Raw genomic sequence first — 13,215 nt, forward strand, 5'->3', positions numbered from 1 at the left:
TCTCGATTGGAGCCTTATTTAAGAATCTACAGCCGATTTTAGTTTTCATATAAAAAAGTTGATTTTTGATGGGATATAGAAGTGATCACAGATTTTCACTATTTTCTTGATTGGAGCGTTATTTAAGAATCTACAGCCGATTTTAGTTTTCTTATAAAAAAGTTGATTTTTGATGGAAAATAGAAGTGATCACAGATTTTCACTATTTTCTCGATTGGAGCGTTATTTAAGAATCTACAGCCGATTTTAGTTTTCTTATAAAAAAGTTGATTTTTGATGGAAAATAGAAGTGATCACAGATTTTCACTATTTTCTCGATTGGAGCGTTATTTAAGAATCTACAGCCGATTTTAGTTTCCTTATAAAAAAGTTGATTTTTAATGGGATTTACAAGTGATCACAGATTTTCACTAATTTCTCGATTGGAGCGTTATTTAAGAATCTGCAGCCGATTTTAGTTTTCTTATAAAAAAAGTTGATTTTTGATGGGATTTAAAAGTGATCACAGATTTTCACTATTTTCTCGATTGGAGCGTTATTTAAGAATCTACAGCCGATTTTAGTTTTCTTATAAAAAAGTTGATTTTTGATGGAAAATAGAAGTGATCACAGATTTTCACTATTTTCTCGATTGGAGCGTTATTTAAGAATCTACAGCCGATTTTAGTTTTCTTATAAAAAAGTTGATTTTTGTTGGGATTTAGAAGTGATCACAGATTTTCACTATTTTCTTGATTGGAGCGTTATTTAAGAATCTGCAGCCGATTTTAGTTTTCTTATAAAAAAAGTTGATTTTTGATGGAAAATAGAAGTGATCACAGATTTTTACTATTTCCTCGGTTGGAGCGTTAATTAAAAAAATTGATTTTTGATGGGATATAGAAGTGATCACAGATTTTCACTATTTTCTCGATTGGAGCTTTATTTAAGAATCTACAGCCGATTTTAGTTTTCTTATAAAAAAAGTTGATTTTTGATGGAAAATAGAAGTGATCACAGATTTTCACTATTTTCTCGATTGGAGCGTTATTTAAGAATCTACAGCCGATTTTAGTTTTCTTATAAAAAAGTTGATTTTTGATGGAAAATAGAAGTGATCACAGATTTTCACTATTTTCTCGATTGGAGCGTTATTTAAGAATCTACAGCCGATTTTAGTTTTCTTATATAAAAATGGATTTTTGATGGGATATAGAAGTGATCACAGATTTTCACTATTTTCTTGATTGGAGCGTTATTTAAGAATCTACAGCCGATTTTAGTTTTCTTATAAAAAAGTTGATTTTTGATGGAAAATAGAAGTGATCACAGATTTTCACTATTTTCTCGATTGGAGCGTTATTTAAGAATCTACAGCCGATTTTAGTTTTCTTATAAAAAAGTTGATTTTTGATGGAAATAGAAGTGATCACAGATTTTCACTATTTTCTCGATTGGAGCGTTATTTAAGAATCTACAGCCGATTTTAGTTTTCTTATATAAAAATGGATTTTTGATGGGATATAGAAGTGATCACAGATTTTCACTATTTTCTTGATTGGAGCGTTATTTAAGAATCTACAGCCGATTTTAGTTTTCTTATATAAAAATGGATTTTTGATGGGATATAGAAGTGATCACAGATTTTCACTATTTTCTTGATTGGAGCGTTATTTAAGAATCTACAGCCGATTTTAGTTTTCTTATGGGATATAGATTTTTGATGGGATTTAGAAGTGATCACAGATTTTCACTAATTTCTTCTCGATTGGGCGGCGTTATTTAAGAATCTACAGCCGATTTTAGTTTTCATATAAAAAAGTTGATTTTTGATTGAAAATAGAAGTGATCACAGATTTTCACTATTTTCTCGATTGGAGCCTTATTTAAGAATCTACAGCCGATTTTAGTTTTCATTCAGATTTAGTGATCACAGATTTTCACTATTTTCTTGATTGGAGCGTTATTTAAGAATCTACAGCCGATTTTAGTTTTCTTATAAAAAGTTGATTTTTGCTGGAAAATAGAAGTGATCACAGATTTTCACTATTTTCTTGATTGGAGCGTTATTTAAGAATCTACAGCCGATTTTAGTTTTCTTATAAAAAAGTTGATTTTTGATGGAAATAGAAGTGATCACAGGATTTTCACTATTTTTCTCGATTGGAGCGTTATTTAAGAATCTACAGCCGATTTTAGTTTTCTTATAAAAAAGTGGATTTTTGATGGGATATAGAAGTGATCACAGATTTCACTATTTTCTTGATTGGAGCGTATTTAAGAATCTACAGGCCGATTTTAGGTTTTCTTATAAAAAAGTTGATTTTTGATGGAAAATAGAAGTGATCACAGATTTTCACTATTTTCTTGATTGGAGCGTTATTTAAGAATCTACAGCCGATTTTAGTTTTCTTATAAAAAAGTTGATTTTTGATGGAAAATAGAAGTGATCACAGATTTTCACTATTTTCTCGATTGAAGCGTTATTTAAGAATCTACAGCCGATTTTAGTTTTCTTATAAAAAAGTTGATTTTTGATGGGATATAGAAGTGATCACAGATTTTCACTATTTTCTCGATTGGAGCGTTATTTAAGAATCTACAGCCGATTTTAGTTTTCTTATAAAAAAGTTGATTTTTGATTGAAAATAGAAGTGATCACAGATTTTCACTATTTTCTCGATTGGAGCGTTATTTAAGAATCTACAGCCGATTTTAGTTTTCATATAAAAAAGTTGATTTTTGATTGAAAATAGAAGTGATCACAGATTTTCACTATTTTCTCGATTGGGGTGTTATTTAAGAATCTACAGCCGATTTTAGTTTTCTTATAAAAAAGTTGATTTTTGATGGAAAATAGAAGTGATCACAGATTTTCACTATTTTCTCGATTGAAGCGTTATTTAAGAATCTACAGCCGATTTTAGTTTTCATATAAAAAAGTTGATTTTTGATTGAAAATAGAAGTGATCACAGATTTTCACTATTTTCTCGATTGAAGCGTTATTTAAGAATCTACAGCCGATTTTAGTTTTCTTATAAAAAAGTTGATTTTTGATGGGATATAGAAGTGATCACAGATTTTCACTATTTTCTCGATTGAAGCGTTATTTAAGAATCTACAGCCGATTTTAGTTTTCTTATAAAAAAGTTGATTTTTGATTGAAAATAGAAGTGATCACAGATTTTCACTATTTTCTCGATTGAAGCGTTATTTAAGAATCTACAGCCGATTTTAGTTTTCTTATATAAAAATGGATTTTTGATGGGATATAGAAGTGATCACAGATTTTCACTATTTTCTCGATTGGAGCGTTATTTAAGAATCTACAGCCGATTTTAGTTTTCTTATAAAAAAGTTGATTTTTGATGGAAAATAGAAGTGATCACAGATTTTCACTATTTTCTCGATTGGAGCGTTATTTAAGAATCTACAGCCGATTTTAGTTTTCTTATATAAAAATGGATTTTTGATGGGATATAGAAGTGATCACAGATTTTCACTATTTTCTTGATTGGAGCGTTATTTAAGAATCTACAGCCGATTTTAGTTTTCTTATAAAAAAGTTGATTTTTGATGGAAAATAGAAGTGATCACAGATTTTCACTATTTTCTCGATTGGAGCGTTATTTAAGAATCTACAGCCGATTTTAGTTTTCTTATAAAAAAGTTGATTTTTGATGGAAAATAGAAGTGATCACAGATTTTCACTATTTTCTCGATTGGAGCGTTATTTAAGAATCTACAGCCGATTTTAGTTTTCTTATATAAAAATGGATTTTTGATGGGATATAGAAGTGATCACAGATTTTCACTATTTTCTTGATTGGAGCGTTATTTAAGAATCTACAGCCGATTTTAGTTTTCTTATATAAAAATGGATTTTTGCTGGGATATAGAAGTGATCACAGATTTTCACTATTTTCTTGATTGGAGCGTTATTTAAGAATCTACAGCCGATTTTAGTTTTCTTATAAAAAAGTTGATTTTTGATGGGATATAGAAGTGATCACAGATTTTCACTATTTTCTCGATTGGAGCGTTATTTAAGAATCTACAGCCGATTTTAGTTTTCATATAAAAAAGTTGATTTTTGATGGAAAATAGAAGTGATCACAGATTTTCACTATTTTCTCGATTGGAGCCTTATTTAAGAATCTACAGCCGATTTTAGTTTTCTTATATAAAAATGGATTTTTGATGGGATATAGAAGTGATCACAGATTTTCACTATTTTCTTGATTGGAGCGTTATTTAAGAATCTACAGCCGATTTTAGTTTTCTTATATAAAAGTTGATTTTTGATGGGATATAGAAGTGATCACAGATTTTCACTATTTTCTCGATTGAAGCGTTATTTAAGAATCTACAGCCGATTTTAGTTTTCTTATATAAAAATGGATTTTTGATGGGATATAGAAGTGATCACAGATTTTCACTATTTTCTCGATTGGAGCGTTATTTAAGAATCTACAGCCGATTTTAGTTTTCTTATAAAAAAAGTTGATTTTTGATGGGATATAGAAGTGATTACAGATTTTCACTATTTTCTCGATTGGAGCGTTATTTAAGAATCTACAGCCGATTTTAGTTTTCTTATAAAAAAGTTGATTTTTGTTGGGATTTAGAAGTGATCACAGATTTTCACTATTTTCTCGATTGGGGCGTTATTTAAGAATCTACAGCCGATTTTAGTTTTCATATAAAAAAGTTGATTTTTGATGGAAAATAGAAGTGATCACAGATTTTCACTATTTTCTCGATTGGAGCCTTATTTAAGAATCTACAGCCGATTTTAGTTTTCTTATATAAAAATGGATTTTTGATGGGATATAGAAGTGATCACAGATTTTCACTATTTTCTTGATTGGAGCGTTATTTAAGAATCTACAGCCGATTTTAGTTTTCATATAAAAAAGTTGATTTTTGATGGGATATAGAAGTGATCACAGATTTTGACTATTTTCTCGATTGGAGCGTTATTTAAGAATCTACAGCCGATTTTAGTTTTCATATAAAAAAGTTGATTTTTGATGGAAAATAGAAGTGATCACAGATTTTCACTATTTTCTTGATTGGAGCGTTATTTAAGAATCTACAGCCGATTTTAGTTTTCTTATAAAAAAGTTGATTTTTGATGGGATATAGAAAGAAGTGATCACAGATTTTCACTATTTTCTCGATTGGAGCGTTATTTAAGAATCTACAGCCGATTTTAGTTTTCTTATAAAAAAGTTGATTTTTGATGGAAAATAGAAGTGATCACAGATTTTCACTATTTTCTCGATTGCAGCGTTATTTAAGAATCTACAGCCGATTTTAGTTTTCTTATAAAAAAGTTGATTTTTGTTGGGATTTAGAAGTGATCACAGATTTTCACTATTTTCTCGATTGGGGCGTTATTTAAGAATCTACAGCCGATTTTAGTTTTCATATAAAAAAGTTGATTTTTGATGGAAAATAGAAGTGATCACAGATTTTCACTATTTTCTCGATTGGAGCCTTATTTAAGAATCTACAGCCGATTTTAGTTTTCTTATATAAAAATGGATTTTTGATGGGATATAGAAGTGATCACAGATTTTCACTATTTTCTTGATTGGAGCGTTATTTAAGAATCTACAGCCGATTTTAGTTTTCATATAAAAAAGTTGATTTTTGATGGGATATAGAAGTGATCACAGATTTTGACTATTTTCTCGATTGGAGCGTTATTTAAGAATCTACAGCCGATTTTAGTTTTCATATAAAAAAGTTGATTTTTGATGGGATATAGAAAGAATTGATCACAGATTTTCACTATTTTCTCGATTGGAGCGTTATTTAAGAATCTACAGCCGATTTTAGTTTCATATAAAAAAGTTGATTTTTGATGGGATATAGAAAGAAGTGATCACAGATTTTCACTATTTTCTCGATTGGAGCGTTATTTAAGAATCTACAGCCGATTTTAGTTTTCTTATAAAAAAGTTGATTTTTGATGGAAAATAGAAGTGATCACAGATTTTCACTATTTTCTCGATTGGAGCGTTATTTAAGAATCTACAGCCGATTTTAGTTTTCTTATAAAAAAGTTGATTTTTGTTGGGATTTAGAAGTGATCACAGATTTTTACTATTTCCTCGGTTGGAGCGTTATTTCAAAATCTACAGCCGATTTTAGTTTTCTTATAAAAAATTGATTTTTGATGGGATATAGAAGTGATCACAGATTTTCACTATTTTCTCGATTGGAGCGTTATTTAAGAATCTGCAGCCGATTTTAGTTTTCTTATAAAAAAGTTGATTTTTGATGGAAAATAGAAGTGATCACAGATTTTCACTCTTTTCTCGATTGGAGCGTTATTTAAGAATCTACAGCCGATTTTAGTTTTCTTATAAAAAAATTGATTTTTGATGGGATATAGAAGTGATCACAGATTTTCACTATTTTCTTGAATGGAGCGTTATTTAAGAATCTACAGCCGATTTTATGATGGAAAATAGAAGTGATCACAGATTTTCACTCTTTTCTCGATTGGAGCGTTATTTAAGAATCTACAGCCAATTTTAGTTTTCTTATAAAAAAGTTGATTTTTGTTGGGATTTAGAAGTGATCACAGATTTTCACTCTTTTCTCAATTGGAGCGTTATTTAAGAAGTTTACGATTGTAACCCTATATACTTGTACTAGAGAAGCTTTAGATTAAAAATGCATTTCTTTGAATATGTTTTTGAACTACAGATTGTTTTAGCCCTAGATAGCTATTGAGAAATAGCAACGTTTATTATAATTGGACTAATATACAATATATATGTACTTACATTAGCGAATAATTGTTGTTAATTGCTATTTAGAATCATCTGTTTACTTGCTATTTCAATAGTTCAATACTTTCTTATTACTATTTCTTGATATTTTCGCTACTTCCGTTTAAATCCTTAATTAAAAAGATCCATAATATATTTTTAGTTCAAACTATAAAAAAAAATTTAGAAATAAAAAGAAAATAAACACAGTTTTATTAAATTTAATTAATCTTTTTAATTATTTTTATTTAATATGATAATAATTTTAAAAAAGACGTTGAAAAACATTTTTCAAATAAAAAAATGAGAAAAATTTACTTTAAAAATGTTTGAAGCGAGTTAAAATGTTTTACAAAATAAACCCCACTAGTTACTATCATCGCAGCTTTAAATGGAAATGTAATGTTTGTAACAAGATCCCTAACAAAATATCTGCAAATAGAGAGAATTTAAAAATGTACATTAGTAATTGGAAAACAATTTAAAAGAAATTAATTTTTATTAAATTTTATCAGTAGATTTAAGTTAAAATATCAAGTCTTTTCAGCAATTGTGTTTATGAAGACCGTCATGATTTTATCATCAGATTAAAAATGTATTCTTTTTAAAAAATTATATTATAATTACCTTTTAAATAAGAAAATGTGCGAAAACTGTTGAATTTTAAATTAAAAAGGAGCTGGAAATTAAAAGAAATTAAAAATAATTAGTTTTCAATCAAAATCTACAATTTTTAAAAGCAAAAATATGTTTAATCATTTCAATAGTTCTGGTGTTGTAAAAGAAGTCTAGTAAATGTTAAATAAAAATATAGTTTAAACCAAAAACAGTTGGAGAAAATAAAGACCAAATAATAATTGAAAACATAACATTATGAATTAAAGAAAAACTTCATTAAAAAATCGTTTTACTTTACACCAAAAATATTGTATTTAATTAAAAATTGTATCAGTAGATTTAAGTTAAAATATCAAGTCTTTTCAGCAATTATGTTTATGAAGACCGTCATGATTTTATCATCAGTTTATAAAACAAATAATATAAAATTAAAATAAAATTGTACTATAATTACCTTTATAAACCCTAGAGAGTGTAAACCATTAAGCCCCCAAAATAACCAACTGAAAATCTAAATAAAAAGTAATAAAAAAAAATAACAAACAAGAACTGGAAATTTGAATTTGATTTTTTAAAGAGTTTTGTTTTTATTATTTCTATAAAAATCAAAGAAGCATAGTTTGAACATCAAACTAAATAGAAAAGCATCTTGGTTCTATGTGGTGTTGTTAACAGTAATTTAGAATTTCTTGAAACTCTTCTTGGAACCATGACCCTTGGAGACCTTCAATACGTTGAAACGAACAGTCTTGGACAAGGGACGACATTCGCCAATGGTAACAATATCGCCGATTTCAACATCTCTGTAATTTAAGAAAAGAGAAACAGATTTATTTAAAAATATTTAAAATGAAAGTTGTTTTAAAATAGAATTTAAAGTGTTTGTTTAATTTTTTCATTTTCAGTTCTTTTACTTAAAAGTAAAAATATCAAGTTTTTTCAGCAATTATGTTTATGAAGACCGTCATGATTTTATCATCATTTAAAAGAAAAATTTGTGTTTTAAGATAATTAAATTGAAATTGTTGAGTTATTAGAAGAATAAATGTTTTTGCTTTATTAGAATGTTTAAACTAAACTTTGCTTAATCCTTAGATTAAGTTTTGTTAAAATTGATACCAAAAACTGTATGAACTCACTGTCAGTGGAATTAGTTATTACGTACATCGTTTCAAAAAGAACAAAACAATGTAGATATTTAATTAACAAATTCCAACATTATTGTTTACAAATCAAGTTACAAAGTAAACCCAAAGTAAACTCTTGTCATATCTTAAAATTTTTGAACAAAAAATATTCAAAATTTAGCAGAAAACCCAATACGGTAAATTTGAATTCACAATTTCAATTTAATAAATCATAATTTGTTTGAGAAAAATTAAAAAAAAAACTGCAACTAACCTGAAGCAGGGAGAGCAGTGAGCGCTCATGTTTCTGTGACGTTTTTCGAAACGGCTGTATTTGCGTACAAAGTGCAAGTAATCACGACGGAGTACAATGGTACGTTGCATTTTAGTTTTACGTACGGCACCGGTTAAGATGCGACCACGAATTCTTACATTGCCGGTGAAGGGGCATTTCTTGTCAATGTAAGTGCCATCAATAGCCTAAAGAAGTAAAAGAAGAAAATAAACCAGTTGTTAGTAAACAAATAAAAAAAGTAAAAAAAATTTGAATAAACTTTTAGCAAAAGTGAATGATAAACAAACATTCTATTTACAACTATGTTCTATAATGTTCCATAATTCTGTTAAAATATTCTCTACTATGTATATAAACAAATTTCTTAAATTCTTTTCATAAAATGTAAATAACATTATTTTATCATTCACTTGTTTTCAAAATTATACTTAAATAACAATAAATTAGTAAAAAAAAGTGGGGAAAACAAAATAATAAACAAGAGAAAAAAACTTACATCACGGGGAGTCTTGAAACCCAAACCGATATCACGGTAACGGCGGAGTACCTTCTTCTTGGTGATACCGGGCTTAACCTTTCTGTTTAGGTTAATGCCGAATTGTTTTTGGAAGGCTCTCTCGTTTTGCTGGAGTACACACACACGGACATAACACAACAAATGCATTTGGAATAGGGTTGTGGATGTTTGTTTTGTTATGCAGCATTCAGGAATTGTTTGTGTTTTTTTGTTAATCATTCCATTTAAACAAATGCATATGAATTAGGTGTAAACGTTCATTGTTGGTAGGGAAATGTTTGTTTTTTATTTGTAGGATAAAAGGGCGTGCATAGAAATATATAAAGAAAAAACAAAACACAAATTAGTTAGTTTTTGTTCTTGAAACTCACCTCGGCCGGAGTACGGAAACCCAGACCAATGCTGCGATGAAAACGTGGCTTTTTCTTATAATTATTAGGCTTGCGACGTATCACAGGCACAGTAAATTGTTTACGGAAAGCACGTTCGGTTTGCTTTAAATAAAAATTCCAACAAAAAAAAAATTGACTCACTTTAACTCAAAAAGTAAGGTTATTTTCTTTTTACTAAACAAAAAAAAAATCTAAAACATTAATTAATAGATTTTAAAAGCCAATTAGAAACTTTAAGTACTTTTATTTTTTAGAAAATTATTCTTTAACACTTGTTTATTCTTATTATTACACATTTTTTCTAGTTTAATTGAATTTTCTTTTTTTTGCTCCGCGTGGTGTTGTTACTCGCCCTGAAAACACTGCAATCTGTCACTTAATTTTCTCGATTTTTCACATTTTTCTTGAAAATTTCCACATAAATCCTACACTCAACGATAGGTTTTCATTTTAATTTTCACTTTTTAATAGAATTTTCACATTTTCAGCACATTTTTGTGGGTTTTATTGAAAAAAAACGTAGAATTTTCTTCGCGTCTTACCTGATCAGCCATATTGATGTAAAAGGAAAGAGCGCAAGCACGAAAAGGAAGTTGAAACAGCGAGTAAAAAGGGAAATTTTATTAAAAAAGGGAAATTTTCGTTGACATTTATGCATGAAGTTGGCTGCAGTTGATGGTAGAGGGATATTTTAAGCTACCTAACACTAGGTGGTGCTGCAGCAAATAGTGTGGTGAACTGTTTTATCGTTTAAACTGTGTTATCATAAAATGTTAGTTAACATTACAAAAATCAAATAAAGCGATTATTTTTTTTGTTTTCTTGCACTTAAATTTTGATTTTTTACAAAAATATGCATTAAAATTACCGCCCAAAATGTATAAATCAATATCAGTTCATTTTGAAGTATTATGACACGAAAATAGTTTGTGTTTCGGTATATTTTCTATAACTGAAAAATCATCACTGAATTTTTTATTTTTATAACTTATTTTAAAATTTTAAAGAATTTTCGAACTCATTTCAAAATATAAGCTTTTTAAGAATCAAACCAAATCCGAAAAACCATAACAAATTCCATCAAAATAATACAGAATTGAATTCATACCAAAAAGAATGTGTGATCAATTTATTTTTGATCCACTGAGTAGTTTAGAAGGGACTTACTGTAATTTTGTTACTTTTACGAATGTCAATTAATTCAATTTCATCAAGAATTTCATTTCTAAAGAAATTATAAAGTTAATTTGCATATTTCTGAATTAAAAAAAAAAAAACTTTATTTTTTTATTAAAAATTCTTTATTATATATTTTTCGCTAAAACTGACAAGAAAAAAACTAAAGTTTAAAACTTAAAAATGTTTAACTAATATAAAATGCTTGTTAAATTTCCCGTGCTATATCGACTAAACAAAAAACAAATATGGCAAAATTATAAGTATGAATTTTATGCTTAAATAAACAAAATTTTTATATTAATCAAGAAAATACTTTAAATTTTACAATAAATGCAAAAAATATAACAAACTAATCATAAAACTAAAACAAAAATAAATACAAATTACTAAAACGTGATTAAAACGAAGCATTGTGTTTTTATAAATAAATTATAAATAGCTGTAACAATATAATTGTCTTAAGTGCACCATTTCCAAAAGAAAAAGGTTTAAAAAAATATTTAAAAACTCTCTATAGCTTTTGTTAATGGTGCTTAAACTTTACATCATAAGAATAACTATCATTAATGAAGACATATTTTATATAATTGATTTAAACTTTGCCTATTTACTTCAAAAGTGTTCTCCAACTTAAATTACGAAAATAATAAACAATTTCGTTATATTTTTTTTAGAAATTTTAAGTTATTACACTTTAGAAGCAAATGAGCGATATCTATTACACTAACTAATAATAGTATGTAGTATTGCGTTATAGGCGGTATCTCTTATTCGTTCTTGTTTCCAAAAATCAGTTAAGAACCCTTGTTATCATTTGTTCAAGTATTTCTAATAATAAATTTAAAAAACAAAAGCAAACAAAATGACGATATTCAAGTTATATGATGTATTTTCCTCCAAAAAATTATTTTATTGAGACTTTTTAATAGCAGCAGCATTTTGTTTTACAGCGCCCTTTGCAGGTATAGGATTCTCTACACATTGTTTGTACAAGTTGTTCAAACCAAAAGCGGCTCTAACATTGTCCGATGAAAAGAAAAATTTCTGTAATTTACCCTTAGCATCAGCCATGGGACGACGTTCTGACTCTTTGCCATTCTGGAACAATATAACAGTGGGTAACTGACGTGAGAAACTGCTATCGGATATGCGATACTTTTGAGCCATTTCGGGAAAACGTCCAATATCAATTTTACCAAATTTCAAATTATCCAAATTGTATTCTGCCGATAGTTCGGCAAATATGGGAGCAAAATTGACACAACTGGGATTCCACACCGTATAAAAGCAAATCAACCAATTGATACGTTTATCACGGGCCAGCTCATCTTCAAACGATTGTGCTGTACGGAAGTAAGTTATATGTTCAGGTCCCTTGTAGGTGGGCTCCGGCAGTAGCATACCCACTAGCACACACAATAGCAAAAAGCCCAAACCATAACGGAAATCGCTATAAGCCCACAGGATGGCATTTGCTACTTTGGTATACAAGAATGAAGAGGATAAATAGTTGATCATAGTAACACTACCCGTTTTGCGACTTCTTATCATTATCACAATTAGTAGAAAGAATAAAATCTCAGTTTCTCGACTATCCAGATCACACATTTCATCTTCGCCGCGATGCTTGAATATCCTTGAACAAATAGGTATCGTCTTTTTGGCTATTAAATAGGACAGGGCCATTAAGATATTAACCCAATAATAGGGTTTAGCTAGCAGACGTAATTGTTTTTTCATTGTCATTTTCTATTAAATTTTTTGTTCTTGCGAGGTTTCACTGCAACTCCTCTGTAGGCAAAATCTTCAGAGTTGTGTTAATTATTTTATTACACTTTATTTCAGCTACTAATGTGCGTTTTTTAATTAACAGTTTCCGTTTTATTAATAGTTTAGTTTTTCGTTAGAACTTTTTTCTTCACGTCTTTTTATAAATAAAAATTCAATGAATCTCCATCAGAGCCCTGCGCCGACAAATATTAACGGCGGCGGCGACTTACACTAAATATATTGGCGGCGGCTTGAAATCGACTATAAGCCGGCTAAGTTTTCAACTACGTTTAGTTTTTAAATATTCAACGATTTTGAATAAAAACGGAATCCGAGATCAGAAAGTGGGATTTTGGAAGCAAATATATTGTTCATAACAACAAAACAGAGCAAGCTCAAAAGTTGTGTGAGAAATTATGCAGGCATGAATAAAAAATTCTTAAAAATTAAAAACAAATCCTTTCTCCAAGTTTTACGAGGATCGGCCGATATTTAACCATATCCTCCATATAAAACATCTTGCAGAAAATCAGTTTCTTCCAGAACAAC

The 13,215-nt window shown here is 28.6% G+C and overlaps 2 protein-coding genes across 4 annotated transcripts; both read right to left on the reverse strand.

The window, feature by feature from the left end:
* Positions 1-7,942: 7,942 nt before the first annotated feature.
* LOC119602508 (40S ribosomal protein S11) lies at positions 7,943-10,359 on the reverse strand. Of its 3 annotated transcripts, XM_037954075.1 has the most exons (5): positions 10,260-10,286; positions 9,697-9,819; positions 9,305-9,433; positions 8,788-8,993; positions 7,943-8,189 (listed from the first exon to the last, which is right to left on the reverse strand). In XM_037954075.1, exons 1-5 carry the CDS (start codon positions 10,269-10,271, stop codon positions 8,066-8,068), a joined length of 594 nt encoding a protein of 197 aa, XP_037810003.1. In that variant the 5' UTR covers positions 10,272-10,286; the 3' UTR covers positions 7,943-8,065. The 3 variants fall into 3 exon arrangements, with proteins under 3 accessions (XP_037810003.1, XP_037810001.1, XP_037810002.1); XM_037954073.1 differs by lacking the exon at positions 9,697-9,819 and having other exon boundaries at positions 10,260-10,359; XM_037954074.1 differs by lacking the exon at positions 9,305-9,433.
* Positions 10,360-11,759: 1,400 nt separating this feature from the next.
* Positions 11,760-12,864, reverse strand: LOC119602509 (thioredoxin-related transmembrane protein 2 homolog). The gene has a single exon (XM_037954076.1). The coding sequence runs from the start codon at positions 12,640-12,642 to the stop codon at positions 11,806-11,808; it is 837 nt and encodes a 278-aa protein (XP_037810004.1). The 5' UTR covers positions 12,643-12,864; the 3' UTR covers positions 11,760-11,805.
* Between the last annotated feature and the right edge of the window lie 351 nt (positions 12,865-13,215).

This window comes from Lucilia sericata, unplaced genomic scaffold, assembly GCF_015586225.1.
Source record: "Lucilia sericata isolate MDLA Ls3-8-SP2 unplaced genomic scaffold, ASM1558622v1 Contig000235F_arrow, whole genome shotgun sequence".
NCBI classification, from domain to species: Eukaryota; Metazoa; Arthropoda; class Insecta; order Diptera; family Calliphoridae; genus Lucilia; species Lucilia sericata.

Coding starts and splice junctions, on each gene's coding strand:
- LOC119602509 (XM_037954076.1), bottom strand. CDS start 12,642: ATGACAATGAAAAAACAATTACGTCTGCTAGCTAAACCCTATTATTGG.
- LOC119602508 (XM_037954075.1), bottom strand. Junction 9,434..9,696: donor GTTTCCGTACTCCGGCCGAG/GTGAGTTTCAAG, acceptor TGTGTACTCCAG/CAAAACGAGAGAGCCTTCCA. Junction 8,994..9,304: donor GTTTCAAGACTCCCCGTGAT/GTAAGTTTTTTT, acceptor TTACTTCTTTAG/GCTATTGATGGCACTTACAT.